Genomic DNA, 17698 nt, shown 5'->3' with positions numbered 1-17698 from the left:
GCTCTCTTCCCTCCTTGGTGGTCAAACAGACAAACATGTGGGTTCGGAGCCATCCTTTGGGTGCTGACTTCTTGTTCTTGTAACCACTGTGGAAGATCCCAGCACGCTAAGAACCATTGTCTGACACTTCTTCTTAAGTGTCTGTGCTTCTTTTGGGCTCAAGAAGCACGCAGCCCAGCCCTGTGGGGGAGAACCCTTGCCTAAGCATGGCAGCTGGATGGCTTCAGAGAATCCCAGACTGGTTTGGGTTGGAAAGGACCTTAAAGCTCATCCAGTTCCAACCCCTACCACGGGCAGGGACACCTTCCACTGGAGCAGCTGCTCCAAGCCCCTGTGTCCAACCTGGCCTTGAGCACTGCCAGGGATGGGGCAGCCACAGCTTCTCTGGGCACCCTGTGCCAGCGCCTCAGCACCCTCACAGGGGAGAGCTCACCCGATCCCAGCCCCGCAGCGGCGCTGCCGAGCTCCCCCTGGCGGCTGCAGCAGCCGGTGCCGGGGGGGGCCCAGCAGCGCCTCGGGCAAGGCCGGTGCTGCCGCTCGGGGAGGGGGGGTAGGGGGGTCCCGGACCGGCAGCGGCGGCTCCGCCCGGTCCGGTTCCTCCTCCTCCCGCCGCCGCCATGTGGGGCCGGCGGCAGCGCGGGCCCGGGTCCTGCACCCGCGGCGCGGAGGAGCTACGGGCGCGGCGGAGGGAGCAGGAGGCAGGTCCGGATGCGGCCGGGGCCTGCCCGTGTGGGAGGCGGCAGCGCGGAGGGACGGGGGCCCAGGGGCGGCGGGGCCGGCAGGGTCTGTGTCTCCGCCGGGGGTGGCAGCCCCCGTGGACGCCAGCGCTGCCCCACAGCGGGACCCACAGCGGGACCCACACCGGCCCTGGCCGCGCACCCCGCGGTGCACAGGGGGTGGTGGCTGCCCCTCGGGGAAGCGTTTTGGCATTTTACAGCCTCTTTTCTCTATAAATGCACGTGTTTCTGACCTGGATTCCCCATTTCCTCCTGCGGTTTGGGTTTTGTGAAGCCTGCCTGTGTGAAACCACCCTGCTCCTCACACCTCCGGTGTTTTTGTGTCATTTAGAATCATAGAATCCCAGCCTGGTTTGTGTTGGTGCGGACCTTAAAGCTCATCCAGTTCCAACCCCTGCCAGGGGCAGGGACACCTTCCACTAGAGCCGCTTGCTCCAGGTCCCGTCCAGCCTGGCTCACCGAGCCGTGGCTTCCCAGGCTGAGCAGCGCCCTGCCCTGCCCTGTGCAGGGTCTGAATGCAGCCACTGTCTCGCACATCCCCCCGGCGCACACAGGAGGAGCTGGCAGTGTCTCCCTGTTAAAAGGAATGAGGCTCTTTGCTGGCATGGAAAAGCGCCTTGAGCTAGGCCGGTGGTGTCAGGAACCGTTTCATTCACAGCTCTCAGGAAGGCCCGGCGGCAGCAGCAGCTGGTCAGCAAGCGGCTTCTGCGGGAGGACACCGCAGCAGAGGAGGGGGCACAGGATGGAGCAGGGATTGAGCCGGACCCTCTCTCGGAGAATGAGGTGAACAACGTGGTGCTGGGGGTTCCTGGGGACTTCCCAGGCACACAGAGGAGCCTGGGTGCATGTGGGCTGGGGAGCGGTGCCATAGTGAGATACAGTGAGGTTTTTTGTGACCATCTTTTTTTGCCCTGGGTTTCTTTGCCCCCAGGATGAATGGGATGAAATCGTAACCGTGTCACTGCTGGGAGTTCACCCGTCCATCTTTCCTTTCTCTGACAGGTTCTTGAGCTGCTCAGGAGCGTGCAGAAGGGTTCTGAGGACAGGAAAAGATCTCTCAGCCGCCTCTGCTGGGCTCTGCGAAGCAAGGAGACTCAGCAGAAGTTTGTCAGGTCAGCCTGGGTCTTGGCCCTGCATGGCTGTTATCTTGGGCATGTCCAGAGTGGCCCTTTGTCCCTGTGTGCGTGAGCTGGTGTGTGGCTGAGGGTGGGAAGGCAGGAGGTGACGGCACCTTTTGTGTTCCACCAGGCTGGATGGCAGCATCCGGACGCTCATCGGGCTCTTCACCAGCAGCCTGGCTGATGTGCAGATGCAGGCAGGCCGCTGTCTCCATGAGCTGTCCCACTCCAGTGACCCTGCTGTGGCTGAGGCATGTCTGCCAGTGACCTCCTACCTCCTCACCTACCTCTCTGGGCACAGCATTGAGTTCACGGTAAGATCTGTGTTTGCCTGGGTGCTGGCACCTGATAACCCTTTGATAGCAGTTGGGTGTTGGCCTCTCTTGGCCAGCCTTAGCCTAATGTGGCTCACAGGGAGTGCTGGTGGGAAGGGGCCCCTGGAAGTCTCTGGTCCAGCCTTCCCCTTGTCCTCAGTGCTAGCACAGCATCTCGCCAAGTCTTGAACATATGGAAACCCCTTTCACTGTGCCCTGTCCCAACACCAAGAGGAGTTTCATTGTGTTCTAAGTAGCTGCAGGCTGCTCCTAAGTGCTCTCAAGTCTTATCCAGGTCAGGCAAATCCTCCTGCCGCAGCCCAGGAGCCAGTATTTTGCCCCATTTGCAATGGGTTCCTCCTCTCCAGCTCCAAGCTCTGTTTGGAGACTGGTGTGGGAGTTGGGCTCCATCCTTAGACATGAGTTCTGGGCCTGGGCAGGATATACCCTGGTGTCTGGATAAAGCAGAAATACCAGATGGAAGTTAGCTGAGTGTTTTAAAGAAAGGTTGGAAACATGAAAGGAATGAGCAGCTGCAGGCTGGGTCAGGGACAGCTGCTTTGGCAGGGTACCTGTGTGCAAGAAGCAGGAATTTGGGTCAGAGGAGCAGAGACTGCCTGTGGCTCCGAGCGGTGCAGTTTGACCTGAAAAGGCGTAGCTCTGTATTGCCAGCTGGTGAGCAATGTATGCTATGCTGCATACTGTGCTCCTCTGAGAGACAGACAGGATTGGAGCTAAGGAACAAGCTGCTGAGCAACCCCAAGGTGATAAGCACATTTTAATGTAGCACAGAGACAGTCTTTCCAGGGAAATACTGTGGAATTAGAAGGGTCTCAGGGAAATCATGGAAATCATAGAATCTTATCACAGAATGGTTTGGTTTGGAAGGGACCTTAAAGCTCATCCAGTTCCAAACCCCTGCCACTGGTGACCTGCTCTCTTGGTGTGTTTCAGGAGCTGTGTTTGTACACCCTGGGGAACCTGGTAGTAGAAAGTGAAGCTGTGAGGAAGCAGCTTCTGCCTCAGGGCATCATTCCAGTGCTGGTGTCCTGCATCCAGGTGGGTGAAATAGCTCAGCCCCATTCTTACCCTGCCCTGCCCCAGAATGGCTGTCTTCTCATGGCCTTTAGGTGTTGGCTCTAAGTACTAAGCTGTGCCTCTCAGCTGCTCGCTCTGATGTTCCAAAGAGGTTTCTTGCTCTCAGCGGCTGGGATCTCCCAACTGTCATGTGGGATTAGCTTTGCTCTCTCTGATTGCAGTCCCCACACGAGGCTGTGCTGGAAGGTCTGGGCTACGTCCTCTCGCAGCTCCTCCAAGCCAAGGAAGCCCCCACAGAGATCATTCCGTGAGTCCCAGCCTCATAACCCTGCATCAGGATGGGCCCTGGGGCTCAGTGTGGTATTTGCGTGCCAGGGACAATGACTCCTTTCCCATCTCAGTGATATTAATAGTTCAGAGCAGAACCCTACCGGAACGATGGAGGTTTTGTTGCAGATCAGGATGTGGGGCTTGACTCTTCTCCCTCAGCCTCATCTGAGCAGACAGCTCTGGTATTTCAGTAAAGGACAGTGTGGAGCAGGGCAGGCTCGCAGGGGAATGCTGGCTGTCTTCCTTCTGCAAAGGACAAGACCAGCTTGACAGCCCCCAGTGCCAAAAATGTGACCCCAGCCACGGTGCCTGGAGAGCCCCCAGGCCCTACCATGAACAGGGAGAGCTTGAGCTGGGCCTGCAGCAGCCTGAGCCTGTCTGAGGCTGCAGCCCTTCAGCAGGAGTCTCTTCCAGGTCTGTCTGTCTGTGGAGCATGCAGCCAGGGCTAGTGCTGCCTGTCAGGTGTCTGTTGTGTTTGTACTCTGGCCTGTGCCTCCGTTAACTCTGTTGTTCTGACCCCAGGCTGGTTCTGGCCTCTGCTCTCCCCCAGCACATGCTTCGACTGGTTTGCTCAGGCCTCAAGGCTGGGATAGGAGCAGCTGTGGAGTTTGCATGGTGTCTGCACTACATCATTTGTAGGTAAAGTGCTTTTCTCTCCTCATTTTGCATTCCCCAGGGGCAGCCAGAGATGCTCAAAGGCTCAGGGTCCTGCAAGGGGACCTGAATTGCCTCCACTTGCCTCTTTCCCTTGAGAAAGCAACTTCCCTGCCATCCTGGCCATTCCCATTCCATCTGATCATAGAGTTCCTTTACAAGGTCGTAACAGGTGATAAACCTGAGGAGGCTGTCCCTAGTCCTCTGAACCCCTACAGATCATCTCCCCATGGCTGGAGTTGTCTCCCACACTCCCTAAATCCTCATGCTCTGGGACTTGCCCCGTGTCACCTGACTAGGCTGGCTTCTCTCTGCCTTGGTGTGCTTGCTCCAGTGCCACGTCTTTCAGCAGCCCCAGAAGAAAGGAACGTGTGGGTACTCGAAGGACTGGGGCTGTTTCCAGACTCACACAGATAATTCCAGTGGCTCTGTTTTCCATGGGCTTTTAAACCTAGACACAGGCTGCTGCTCAAACAAGAAAGAAGCCCTGTGGTGGTTCAGGAGAATGCTCTGAGTTCCCAGGCCCTGTTACTGTGCAGGACTGCAGCAGTTTTCCCTCTGAGCACCATGAGCACCCACGTTGCTTCTTCCTTTGCAGCCAAACGGCCAACACAGCTCTGCTGTCACTGGGGGCTTTGCCTGCCCTCACCTCGGTCTTGCTCGACCTGGCTTCTGAACCCCCTCCAGATGCTGCTGAGGGCCTGGAGCTGGTAAGACACGGGCAGGGCACTGAGCACTGGCTGTTCTCAGCAACACTGTGGGGATGTGGTTGGGTAAAGGGCTCTGTGTTCCCACTGTCACAGCTCGTGTGCCCGGTGCTGCGGTGTCTCAGCAACCTGCTGGCAGAGGACACAGGCTGTGAAGTGCAGGTGCAGGACGAGCGCCTGCTCATCGCCATCTTCCTCATCCTTCAGAGCTTCCTCCAGCAGCATCCCTTCATTGCCCAGGAGTGTCTCTGGCTGCTGAACAACCTCACGGGTGAGCATCCCGCAGACAGAGAGCTGCTGCCAGGCCCTGCTTTGGTTGCTGGCAGCCTTTTCTGCAGAGATCCCCTCAGAACCTCAGTTTTGCTGACACGTTCCTCCCCTGCCCACCCCAGCACATGAGCCCTTCTTCTGCTCCGCTCTGCTCTCCCTGGACCTGCTCCCAGCCCTGCTGCAGCTCCTGCCCTGTTCCCAGATGGCCACTGTGTTGGTAAGACCTCACCTCATGCCCTGGGTCTGCAGGGAAGCACTGGGCTTTCAGGAGCTTTCAAAAGCTGTGGCTGCCCCATCCCTGGCAGTGTTCAGAGCCAGGTTGGATGGGACATGGAGCAACCTGCACATTCACTGCTCATTCCCTGTCACGGTTTCTCCACCCAGGTCCTGACAGTTGTGTGCAATATAGCAGTGAAGGGACCAGCGTTCTGCCAGCAGCTGCACCAGCAGGCAGCCCTAGCCCTGCTGCTGCCCACGCTCACACTGCCCGACCCTGAGGCCGTGAGACAGTGCTTGGAGCTGCTGCACCTCCTCTTCCTGCACTGCCCAGAGGTAAGAGCCCAGAATCAAGCCCGAGATGGGGATGATGATGATTTAAATGCATTCTGTCATTGCCCCAGTACCCCCCACTCCTCAACACTCAAACACATGCCTGAAGTGGGGCACTCGTGTGAGGCAGAGGGTGGAAGTGCTTACACCCTTCTGTGTCTCTGGGAAGTTCTTTCATTGACAAAGGGGCCTACAAGAAAGCTGGAGAGGGGCTTTGGGCAAGGGCCTGTAGGGACATGGCTTTAAACTGACAAGAGAGGAGATTTAAATCTCTTTACTATGAGGGTGCTAAGGCACTGGCACAGTGTGCCCAGAGAAGCTGTGGCTGCCCCATCCCTGGCAGTGTTCAAGGCCAGGTTGGACACAGGGGCTTGGAGCAGCTGCTCCAGTGGAAGGTGTCCCTGCCTGTGGCAGGGGTTGGAGCTGGATGAGGTTTAAGGTCCCTTCTACTCCAGTCTGTGAGTCTGACAACTGTTTTTTAGGGCAAGTTGTTTGTACAGTTTGAGGTTATTCTGGGGGGGGGGATTCTTTTGATTCAGTTGTGGTTACTTCAGGCTCTCTGCATGCCCAGCCAGCAATCACCATGACAGATGTACCTGGCTTGGGACTTCAGTGTCTGGGAGTTCCTTCAGCACCATTCCCAGTGGTGGCTCTGGGCAGACAGGATCACTCAAGTGGCACACTGCAACTGTCACCCCTCTCCTCTCTCACAGGCTGCTGCTGACTTCATCAGACAAGGCGGGCACCGTGCCCTGGAGCAGCACCAGAGCACCCCAGAGCTCCAGGAGCAGGCACGAGCACTACTGAACATGGTGGGGCAGCCCCTGGACAGTTTGTCTTCTCCCAGGCCACCTTCCTTCCCTCCCCCTGTGCTCTGAGGAGGGGAAGGTCCATGTTCACTCCATGCCCTGCTTTCCCAAGGGCTGGTCAAAGGTCTAACCCCCAGCAGTAAGCACCAGTGCTGGCTGCACAGGGGCACTGGTCTTTGGCAAGATAAGGCTGTTTCCATCCTTGTCACCATCTGAGAGCTACCAGGAGAATGCCCTGGGCCTCCCATGGGCTTGGTGCAGGGGCAGAGCTGAGCTGGAACCCAGAGCAGGCTCCTGATGCAGGGAGGTGATGGATAAACCCCACTGGATCCCTCCAGTGTCTTCTTTTGGCTTTAAAACTCAACATATGAAGCTCAGGGTAAGCACATTGCTTTTATGTGATTGATAAGTTAAAAGATACATGTTTTACATTAAAGATCATCACTCAAGTCTTCAGCACGTGTGTGTTTACTGCCTGTCTTCACCCCGTGCTCTTCACAATGGTCTCCAGGGCCTTGGCCACTTCATCCGCACTCAGGTTGTTCAGAGGTACACTCCTTTCCCTGCCAAACTCTGCAGGAAAGACAGAGGGTGAGGAGGGAGAGGCAGTGCCTTGCTTCTTCTCTGCTGTAAGGGCAACCCAAAGCCCTGCTCTTGTTTCCCAAGTGTCATAGCCCAGGTGCCCATCACTGCCCTGCACACCCACCTCTCTCCCGTCTGTTACCCTATGTGTGAGATACTGCTTCTACCTTCTCTGTATTCCCAGCCTGTCTCTTAGGGAGAAGCCAATGCAGCCCAACATGTTTCTGTGCCTTTTTGTTAACTCCTGCTGCACAGCAGCTGGGCAGAGGCCAGCACCACATCCCAAAGCAAGCTGGTGGCTTCTGGCCTGCTCACAATGCTTCAGTACAATAGTGCTGAAACCCCAGTTGTTCCTACAGCAGCCCCTGCCTTGGGGGTATGTGCTCTTCCAAGTCACATCCAGACAGGTGCACTACACCAAGAGGCTCTATTGTCCCATGTGCTCACACTGGGAAACTTACTAAAGAGTCATTGCATCTCTTTGAAAGAAAGTTTCAAACTTACTTTTTTCCACCCCAGGTGGCATTAACAAAGAAACAAAACTTTTACAGAGCTTTTCTGCTCCTTCCTTGGCCTTTCCCAAAGAACGCAGTTAAAACAGTGAACAAACAGCCTTCCAGTATCTGAAGGGGGCTACAAGGATGCTGGGGAGGGACTCTTCATTAGGGACTGTAGTCATAGGACAAGGGGTAATGGGTTAAAACTTAAACAGGGGAAGTTTAGATTGGATATAAGGAAGAAATTCTTCAAGGGCAGTGAGGCACTGGAATGGGCTGCCCAAGGAGGCTGCGAATGCTCCATCCCTGGTGGTGTTCAAGGCCAGGTTGGACACAGGGGCTTAGGTGACACGGTTTAGTGAGGTGTCCCTGCCCATGGCAGGGGGTCAGAACTGGAGCTTGAAGGTCCCTTCCAACCCAAGCCATTCCATGATTTCGCTGTGTAAGGGTCCTACAGGGGCCAGAGATCACAGCCACGAGTTGCAAGGCACCTCCGGCGCCGGAGATCCCTTTCCTGCCCCACACGAAGTCCCGACACCTCCTCCGAGGTTGCTCCTCGCAGTGCTCTTCGCTACGGCCGCACAGCCCCGGGCTCACTCACCGAAGCGCGCCCAGAGCCGCGGCTGCACCCCGGAGCACTCGCGGATCAGGATGGGGAAGTCGGGGTTCGCCTTCTTCAGGGTCACGTAGTGCTGCTCGATGAAGTCTCTGCGGAGGGAGTGAAGCGGAGCCCGTGTCCCTGGGCTGCTCACCCCCAGCGCCCCGCCCGCCCGTGCAGCGGCTCCAGCCCCGGTTCTGCCCCTCCAGCCCCGGTTCTGCCCCTCCAGCCCCGGTTCTGCCCCCCCCGCCCCGCTCACCTCACCCCGCGGCTTCCTGCCGAGCGCTGGCAGAGGTGGAAGCGCAGCTCCCGCAGACCACGACCCAACCCGCCCCCGATGCCCCTCACGGCCGCCGCCATCTTCCCTGCGCTCCACACCACAACACGGGGGCGTGGCCTCGGCGCCGGCCAATGGCAGCGCCCGGCGCGGGGGCTGCTGGGAAGGGGAGCGGAGGTGCTGAGGGGCCGCGCAGGGCAGCGGGGCTCAGGATCGGGGCGCGATGCCGGAACGCGACAGTGAGCGGGGACCGGGGGGAGCCAGCTGCGGAGCTCCGGGACACCGGCACCGGGCGGGGGGGGCAGCGGCGCTGCTGGAGAGCGGAGCGGCCTGGCGTGGGGCGGGGCGGTGTAGGCCGGGCCTGGGCTTGGGGGGCTGGGGGGACCCTGTTCATGGGCCTGGTGGGAGGAACAGCTCTGCTGGGGAACGGGAGCGGTGACAGCGCAGGAGCTGGAGGGAGCGGAGCTCCCGGGGATGTGCGGGGGTGTTTGGGGGTAACCTGGCAGTGTCCAAGGCCAGGTTGGACACGGGCTTGGAGCAGCTGCTCTAGTGGAAGTTGTCCCTGTCTGTGGTAGGGGGCTGGAGCTGGATGAGCTTTATGGTCTTTTCCAACACAAACCAGTCTCCATGCGCTTTGGTGAGGCCACCCCAGCGTGTCAGTGGCCTGGGATTGGCAAAGCACTGCCGAGGGGTGAATGGTGCCTCCTTCCTTGTTCCCGAGCAGGGGTCAGGCTGGGAGGGCTGGAGGGGGTGCAGCCATGCTGATAGACTCTGAGCCCTCCCTTTCCTCCTGTTCTCCAGATGAACCGTTCTCCAACCCCCTGGCCCCTGATGGCCACGATGTGGACGACTCGCACTCCTTCCACCAGTGAGTCCAATACTGGGGCACTGGGGTGGGACTGGATCAGAGCTGTGGGGCCTGAGCCTGATTGCCTGGTCTAGAGGCTGGAGTGACTGCTGCAGTGCAGCCTTTGGGCTCCCTCCTTGGGGCCCGTATCTGAGCCCATTACAAACCGTCTGCCTCCTCAGAGGCTGTCAGAACTCCCTGGGCGATGACGGTTTCTGTGTCCTCTGTTCCTTGCAGGTCCAAGCTGACCAATGAAGACTTCAGAAAGCTGCTCATGACCCCGCGGGCTGCGCCTACATCTGCGCCACCGTCCAAATCTCGCCACCATGAGTGAGTAGGACTCTGGCTCACAGGACAGAGCTTTCCCTTAGGCTCCATCCCAGCCTATTTTCCCCCTGTGCTCTGCAGTGAATCATCTAAAGGGACTTTTGCTGATGAATGTGAGGAGCAGACCTCACCCTTGTTCAGTGCTTGGATTCATGCAAGCTCTACATGTGTTTAGTGAAGAAACAGGAGGGTCAGGACTGCTGTAAATAACAGTCATATAGCTGTTAAGATGCTTTACGCAGGAGGCAGATTTAGGTTTTGTTTGCTGAAAATCGGTGTTTTCCTTTCCTCTCCCTGCTGACAGAGTGGAATTAGGAAGGCTTGGGACTGGATTGTTCCCATCTTTGAGCATCTCGGTGCCCTGCTGTGTCCGAGGGACTGTTGTGTAGCTGCATGGATTTGGCTCTGCAGACTGTATCTGTGCTCTCTCACCCTTTTCTAGGATGCCCCGGGAGTACAACGAAGATGAAGACCCTGCTGCTCGCAGGAGGAAGAAGAAAAGGTAAATGGGGAAAGCAGTTCGTCAGGGCTTGTCTTTATACATCATGTCCCTCCTATGGGAGCAGCTTCTAAGCTCTTGGGCTATCAAAGAGGACCCTGAGTAGCCAGGGTTATTTTGGGGTTTGGAGCCAGGCAGAGTGAGAATCACTCAGACTGAGTGTCTCTCACTGCCTATGGGAGCAGATGTGGGATGAAGCAGCAGGGTGGAGATGGAACTTTGTATCTGGAAGAAGCACAAGAGGCTTTGCAGGTGTCTGGCAGGGTAGTGGCAGGACATCTGCTCTGGTGACAGTGACTCTGGGACACATCTGTACAGCTGGGCTGCTTTAACCCCTTCCCTTTGGAAGGGAACACTGTATTCCTCTTCAGTTAGGCCCAATACAGCAGTTTCATCTTGTCTGGTGTCTTCCAGGTGTGTTCTGTCTCATGCTGCTTTAGAAAGGTTTTGGTGGAAGGGCTTGAGAGTGGGACAGACGTGTGGGGCCTCAGGAACTGTTACCTGATGGGTGCACCAAAAGTGTGAGCGTGTCTCTGACCCTGAGCCCTTTGTCCAATCCAGCTATTATGCCAAGCTGCGTCAGCAGGAGATCGAGCGTGAGAGGGAGCTGGCTGAGAAGTACAGGGATCGAGCCAAGGAGAGGAGGGATGGTGTGAACAAGGACTACGAGGAGACAGAGCTGATCAGCACAACTGCCAACTACAGGGCTGTGGGCCCGACAGCAGAGGCGTACGTGAGCCCATGGCATGGTCTTGTCTTGCTGTTGCTCCAGTCGAGCTGGTCCCGTAACTGGCTCTATTTGTGTCACCCAGGGATAAATCTGCTGCGGAGAAGAGAAGACAGTTGATCCAGGAGTCCAAGTTCTTGGGTGGTGACATGGAGCACACCCACTTGGTGAAGGGTCTGGACTTCGCGCTCTTGCAGAAGGTGAGCACAGAGACCACCGTGGTGCTGCTCTGCTCTGCCCTGCCCGCTCCCATGGGCAGAGGGTGGTAGCTGCCACTTACAGAGGCAACATCTTGTGAGTGTGGATTTCTCTTTCTGAAAAAGATCTCGGAAGGGTTGGGGAGCTGGTGGAAGGGTTGGGTTTACTGGTTCTGATGGGCAGCAGAGGCAGGGATTGGTCTGTAATATGTGGATTTATTTGTGGCCAGGTACGGGCTGAGATTGCCAGCAAGGAGAAGGAAGAGGAGGAAATGATGGAGAAGCCCCAGAAAGAAACTAAGTGAGTGGTTGAGGAATTGAACTCCTGAGTGGAGCTGCCTCCTGGAGAGGAGGATGCAGAGGAGATGTGCTTAGCATAATGCTTGTTTCTTTGCTGCTCCTGTTCAGGAAAGATGAAGATCCTGAGAATAAAATTGAGTTCAAGACGCGGCTGGGTAAGACTGTGTGGATGTGGTTGTTCCCCACCTTGTGCTGTGTGAATGTGGGAGAAATCCTGGAGAGCTAATGAAAACCTTTAGTCACGGAAGGGGGAAACCCTTGAGGTGTAGATGTCCTGAATTTGAGGACTGGAGGAAACATGTCTTTTAGGAGGTGATTCTCATATTTCTGATAAACTAAATATGTGTCACTATGGACTTGTCCATTGCTCACACCTTTCCCTCTCCCTCAGGTCGCAACATCTACCGCATTCTGTTCAAGAGCAAGGCCTATGAGAGGAATGAGCTGTTCCTGCCAGGCAGGATGGCCTATGTGGTCGATCTGGATGATGAGTATGCAGACACCGATATCCCCACTACGCTGATTCGCAGCAAGGCTGACTGCCCCACCATGGAGGTACCCAGCTAGCATCCCGGGTCTGAATTGGCCTGAGTAGGTCTTGCCGGGAGGGGTTCCCTGTCAAGGGAGTCAGATGCATCCTTGGGGATCTATGTTTCAGGCACAGACCACGCTTACTACCAATGACATTGTCATCAGCAAACTGACGCAGATCCTCTCCTATCTCAGACAAGGGACCCGCAACAAGAAGCTCAAGAAGAAAGACAAAGGTAGGAGCTGAGGGAAACCAGGTAGAAGGACTTAATGCTTGAAGCATATCCCAAGAGAATGATGTGTGCTTTGTTTTGCTGCCTTCTTCTGTGCCTTGAGGTAATGGACTCAGAGGACAGAGATTTCCTAAGGCTCCCCAGGCGCTTCAAATACCCTGAAGGCAGGCTGCTCTATGGCAGCTGAGACATTCTAGCTGTGAGGGTGCCTTGTGCTGCTCTGCTCTTCCTGGTTAAGACCCAGTTCCTTAGGGAAGTGTCCCCTGCTTTGAGGAGGGACAAAATGGTTTCCTGAAGGGACCAGGTACGCTGTGGTAACTGAAGAGGAAGTCAGGACATCCTCCAGGCCTGCTACTCTTGGGGATTGGGACCAAGACTGGGGACACAGAAGCAGTAGAAGTGGCAGGGTGATGTGTCTCTCATTGCTGTTGTGTCCTTGCAGGGAAGCTGGATGAGAAGAAGCCCCCTGAAGCTGATATGAAGTAAGTGCCTCCCTGCCCCAGGCTGTGGGGTCATAGCTCTCTGCCTAAAGGAATGTTTTTCTGACCCACAACATCTGTAGAGGGCTGGGTTTAGTGTTTGTGGAGTGAGGTGCTTCTCCAGACCTGCAGTTAGTAGGACAAGGCTGGAGGCAAGCTCTGTTTAATGGTTTCAGGCTTGAGGCAGGCAAGGGCTCGCTGTTGTCCTCGACCACAATAAGCAGGTCCAGGCAGCAGAAGAGAGCAGAAACACAGCGATACCTGTGACAAATGCAGAAGCCAGTTCTACTGGGTATCCTTAGCTCTTGATGTTGGTGCTACAGCTCCATTATTAGGCTCCAGTTCAGAGGGAGGTGGTTGTAGCTTCCTGTCTTGCAGCACCCATAATGGATGCTCTTTTCCACTTCTAGCATCTTTGAAGACATTGGGGATTATGTGCCCTCCACTGCAAAGATGCCCCGGGAGAAGGACCGGGAGAGGTACCGCGAGAGAGAGCGGGACAGGGACCGGGAGCGGGACAGGGATCGAGAACGGGACAGGGACCGGGAGCGCGAGCGGGACCGGGAGCGTGACCGTGAGCGGGAGGAGGATAAGAAGAGGCACAGCTACTTTGAGAAGCCCAAGGCTGATGATGAGGTGAGCCTCTGCTCGGGAAGCCTCCACCTGAACCCTGTGCTCTGGGCAGTGCAGCCATGGGGCTGGTGAGGTCACTGCTGGCTTTGGGTGCCTCTGGTGGTGCTCCCACATGTGCCAGTGTTCGGCTCTTGTTGAGTTCTGTCTGTCCAGTCAGGGGCTGATAGGTGGCTGGGTGCTTGTCCTCTCCTTCAGTAAGGCAGGACTAGCACAAGCATGGAGCTTTCATGGCTCAGGTTGGTGTGCTTGCCACAGAATCTTAAAGCAGAGATCCCAAGTCACACAATGCTGTCTCTTGCTTACTTTCACCCCCCATCCCGCTGACATGTATCTCTCCCTTTTCTTTGCAGCCCACAGACATCGACAAAGGTGAGTCAAGTGGTGTGGGTGTTAGAATGAGGCTGGATGTTTGAGTGAGGCCATCTGGGGTTGCAGGCTTCTGCTTGCTTCCCTGGGCTGCCTGAGCCCCCTGTTCTCCCAGAGATGGCTGTGGTGGAGGGAATTGTCTATAGTGAGGGTTTTAGGGTGAAGTCTTGTGCCTATAAGCTGCTGCATGACACCCTGGGTTGAGGGCCTGTGCAAATGCTTCCCTGGCAGCAGACCAGCTCAAACAATCCTCTTCTGACTGTAAGCTGAGGAGGATTTGGGGTGTCCTTGGACCACCCCATACCTGTCTGTGCTCAAACTGGTTTGCTGCTCCTCACTGTTCTCCTGGCTTCTCTATCTCCTATGCAGCCTGTCTTGCCTATTACCCCATCCCAGAGAGTTTGTTGTGCAGAAGTGGGCTCTGCCCAGCCCCGTGTGTGTTGTGGTGAGCTGTTCCTCCCCAGTACTCAGCCTGCTCCTCTCTCTGCCCAGGACCTGGCTCAGCCAAGGAGCTCATCAAGTCCATCAATGAGAAGTTTGCTGGAGCCACTGGTTGGGAAGGAGCAGAGACATATCCTTTACTGTCTGCCAGCCTGGCCTTGCCCAAGCATGGCTATGTGGCTGTTCTTCCTCTTAGGGAGGGCTCCTCTTCCTATAGCAGAGAAATGCCACCCAGACCTTACTGCTCATGTGCCAAATACAAGCTCTGAAGCCTCTGGTTTGGTTCTTTTGGGGCAGGACATGGCTGTCGTGCTGTCTGTGCTCAGCCTGTAGCTGTGAGTCTTCATGGTGGTGCTTTCCTTGACTGTTATCACATTGAAGAAGCCAGAAGACAAGAAACAGCTGGGGGATTTCTTCGGCATGTCCAACAGCTATGCAGAGTGCTACCCTGCCACGTAAGGGAGCAGCAGGAGGCTGTGGGTTGTGAGGAGGGGATGCTGAGGGGCTGCTGTTCTCTGGCAGCAAGAACTTCAACATAAGCCCCACTACTTGTTGGGAGGAGGAGGTCTGGCTTTGTACAGGATTGCAGCCTACTGTTAAAATGATCCTCATGTCTGGTTCTGGCAGAAGTGGGTTTTTCTTAGCTGGTCTCTGCTGTAAGTGGCTGCCTGGAGTTTGCTGCCAGGGAGAGGCTGAGATGGTTGGAGGTCTGCTGGGTTCCCTGGTCACTCACATGCTAATTGAGCTCTGGCCACAAAGAGGAACAGCTTTCAGCCTGCAGTGTCACCTTAGGAGCATTTGCAGTCTTGGATGTCCTGTGGTACAACTCACCTGCAGGGCTTGCAGCTGAGGAACTTCTCTCTGGTCCAGGAACTGAGTGTGCTCAGTCTGAGGCCATGACAGACCTGGCTTCAAGGTTCTCATCCGTGTCACATGGACCCACTCCAAGCCCTTTGCTTGCTTTTCTTTTTACAGAATGGATGATATGGCTGTGGACAGTGATGAAGAGGTGGACTACAGCAAAATGGATCAGGTATGTTGGGACCAGGCAGTGAACTAAGCATCTGTGCAGGATGCTGTTGAAGAGAAGCAGGCACATGTGGAGGGGCTGAATGCCCTGGGGCTGGATGTTGGGTGTGTTTGGGGGTTTGCTGATTTGCTGTGTGCCTGTGTGGGATTTGGTGTCCCAGTTTGCAGCTCAGGAGTTGCTCTGAGTTGTTCTTTCTCTGCAGGGTAACAAGAAAGGACCCCTGGGCCGCTGGGACTTCGACACCCAGGAGGAGTACAGTGAATACATGAACAACAAAGAGGCTCTGCCCAAGTGAGTGCAGCCCTTGGGAAGGGCTGAGCAAGGATTCTTGCTGGGGGTGGCTGTGGTGGCCAAACCTGAGCCCTGGGGGAGCTGAAACACACGAAGGGGGTTCCCTGGGGAGGAGCTGTGGAGCCTGGGGCCTGGTGGCTTCTCTTTGCTCTTAGGGTCGTTCTTGAGGCCTCCTGCCCAAGTGCTTGCTTTCAGGGGTCCAAGCCAGTGCTGGGGTATGGACTCAGGGCTGGGACAGGCTGTGGATCCCCTGCAGATGCTGAGCTCTCCCTTGCTGCTTCCTCAGGGCAGCATTCCAGTATGGCATCAAGATGTCTGAGGGACGCAAGACCCGTCGCTTTAAGGAGACAAATGACAAGGCAGAGCTGGACCGGCAGTGGAAGAAGATCAGTGCGGTGGGTGCCTGGTGCTGGGCTGTCATCGGGTCAGACTGAGCTCCCACCTCCTCCTACCTCACTGTCCTGGTCACAGCTCCTCAGCCCCTGTCCTGCTGTGTGTGTGTGTGTGCAGCAGGGCTGGCTGTCTAGAAGCTGGATTTGCTCCTTGCAAGAGCATTGGACAAATACCTGGGGCTCCAGGACTGCAGAGGCAGCTGGAGATGCATTTGGAGCAGTCCCAACTGGGGGCTTTTTGCTCTGGGCTCTACAGTAGATGAACATGTCCAAAACTGGCAGCTAGGAGCCATCCAAAGGGGCTTGGAGGGGTCCAGGCATGTTTAGTGGCTCCACTTCCTAACCAGCAATGCTGGGGGCTGTGCTGGCAGTGTGAGCTGGCCATGAGCTCCCTAACACTGTTGCATGGGCATAAGGTGAGAACAAAGGGTCTTTGGTGGCCAAAATGGAGCAAACAGGCCCAGATTCTCCTGACTTTGTGTAGCTTGCAGGCAATTTCAGCTCATCTCAGTTTGCTCTGGCCTGGCTACAGCTCTCCTTGGGTATATTTTGCACCCTTAAAGCCCTCTGCTGTGGCTGTGGGCAGCCAGAAACCTGAGGGTAATGGAACTATGTGCTTTCTCTGCAGATCATTGAGAAGAGGAAGAAGCTGGAGGCTGATGGGTAAGTTGTAGTAGAGTCATCTCTGCTCTTGTCTCAGGGCAGTGCTGGGGTCTGGCTGCCTCCTGGCACCTCACTCATGGACTGTGGGGAACAGAGACCGCCCCAGTGGCTCTCAGCAGTGGGGCTGGAAGGAGAATGGAGAACATTCAGTCCATGCAGTGTGCTTCTGCTCTGCTTAGTTTAACAGGACCTGGGCAGGGGAGTGTGATGGATTCTCTGTCCTGCATCATCACCACCATTCTGCCCCTCTGTGTCTTCCAGGGTTGAGGTAAAACGTCCCAAATACTGATGTCTCCAGTATCTTCTCCTCCAGCTCCTGGAACCCGAGCCTGCTGGGTGACCCTGAGCGTCTTGGTGTGCTGTCCTTGTCCCTTATATCCTCTACTTTCTGCTCTGGGCTGGGCAGCATGTGTCCGCCCACCCTTGTGCTTTGGGGTGAGCAGAGGCTTATTCCAGTGTCTGCTACAACCCCGTGATGTGTAAATGTTGTTTGTAGATGTAATAAAACTACATTAACTTTCTGTGAGCAGTTGTTTGTGGGCCAGAGAGACGGTGCCTGGGCTTCGTATTGCATCCACCTGGTTCTGATGGCCTGAGCTCTAGTTCAGGTTGTTTGGTGTGCAAGCATTTTGGGGCTATCCCTGGATGAACCTAGTACATAAACCTCTTTGGGGGAGCAAATTCCAGATGTGGAACCTCTCCAAAAGTGTATGGAGAAGAAAGGGGACCCTTGCAGGAGGTGGAGCAAGAGGAATAGGCCAAAGCAGAGGATTTGTATTGCTTCCACTGTATAAGCTGTGTGCTGAGGGGCTGTGTGTACCACAGGAGCAATGATCACTCTGATCAGTGGCAGGGTGGGTGTGATGGGGTAAGCACTGTGCAAAGCAGGGCCAGCAGGGACCTTGGAGAGGATAGAGACACTGGGCTGGAGCCCTGAGCAGGGTCTCAGAGTGCCACATCAGTCCCAGGCCTTGAGAGTGGCTGAAGTAACACCAGTTTCTGTTCTTGTTCCCTGGGATGCAGAAGGAGGTGGCCATGGTGTTCCTCTGTGGTGCCCTAAGAAGAAAAGGCTCTGGAGCGACCTTAGAGCAGCTCCCAGTGCCTAAAGGGGCTCCAAGAACCCTGGAGAGGAGCTTTAGGCAAGGGGAATGGCTTTAACCTGCCAGAGGGGAGACTGAGATGAGCTCTGAGGCAGAAGCTCTTCCCTGTGAGGGTGCTGAGGCGCTGGCACAGGGTGCCCAGAGAAGCTGTGGCTGCCCCAT

At 56.0% G+C, this 17698-nt stretch overlaps 3 protein-coding genes across 3 annotated transcripts; 2 read left to right on the top strand and 1 right to left on the bottom strand.

Moving 5' to 3' along the window:
• Positions 1 to 585: 585 nt before the first annotated feature.
• On the top strand, positions 586 to 6982 carry TMCO6 (transmembrane and coiled-coil domains 6). Its single transcript, XM_034066758.1, has 12 exons — positions 586 to 702; positions 1396 to 1520; positions 1740 to 1849; positions 1986 to 2169; positions 3124 to 3228; positions 3429 to 3514; positions 4060 to 4176; positions 4790 to 4901; positions 4995 to 5169; positions 5291 to 5385; positions 5553 to 5720; positions 6431 to 6982. The coding sequence occupies exons 1-12, from the start codon at positions 618 to 620 to the stop codon at positions 6593 to 6595; spliced, it is 1527 nt and encodes a 508-aa protein (XP_033922649.1). The 5' UTR covers positions 586 to 617; the 3' UTR covers positions 6596 to 6982.
• Positions 6901 to 8599, bottom strand: NDUFA2 (NADH:ubiquinone oxidoreductase subunit A2). Its single transcript, XM_034066759.1, has 3 exons — positions 8463 to 8599; positions 8207 to 8313; positions 6901 to 7099 (listed from the first exon to the last, which is right to left on the bottom strand). Exons 1-3 carry the CDS (start codon positions 8561 to 8563, stop codon positions 7008 to 7010), a joined length of 300 nt encoding a protein of 99 aa, XP_033922650.1. The 5' UTR covers positions 8564 to 8599; the 3' UTR covers positions 6901 to 7007.
• A 15-nt stretch (positions 8600 to 8614) lies between these two features.
• IK (IK cytokine) lies at positions 8615 to 16957 on the top strand. Its single transcript, XM_034066757.1, has 20 exons — positions 8615 to 8719; positions 9282 to 9348; positions 9565 to 9657; positions 10097 to 10156; positions 10715 to 10882; positions 10966 to 11080; positions 11308 to 11378; positions 11486 to 11532; positions 11769 to 11932; positions 12036 to 12144; positions 12584 to 12623; positions 13031 to 13256; positions 13604 to 13622; positions 14112 to 14190; positions 14435 to 14515; positions 15036 to 15093; positions 15293 to 15381; positions 15668 to 15776; positions 16402 to 16436; positions 16698 to 16957. The coding sequence occupies exons 1-20, from the start codon at positions 8704 to 8706 to the stop codon at positions 16723 to 16725; spliced, it is 1674 nt and encodes a 557-aa protein (XP_033922648.1). The 5' UTR covers positions 8615 to 8703; the 3' UTR covers positions 16726 to 16957.
• Positions 16958 to 17698: the final 741 nt, after the last annotated feature.

The sequence above is a fragment of the Melopsittacus undulatus genome, chromosome 10 (genome assembly GCF_012275295.1).
Source record: "Melopsittacus undulatus isolate bMelUnd1 chromosome 10, bMelUnd1.mat.Z, whole genome shotgun sequence".
NCBI classification, from domain to species: Eukaryota; Metazoa; Chordata; class Aves; order Psittaciformes; family Psittaculidae; genus Melopsittacus; species Melopsittacus undulatus.
The sequence above is the reverse complement of the archived record's forward strand: the minus strand, read 5'-3'. Positions and strand labels throughout refer to the sequence as shown.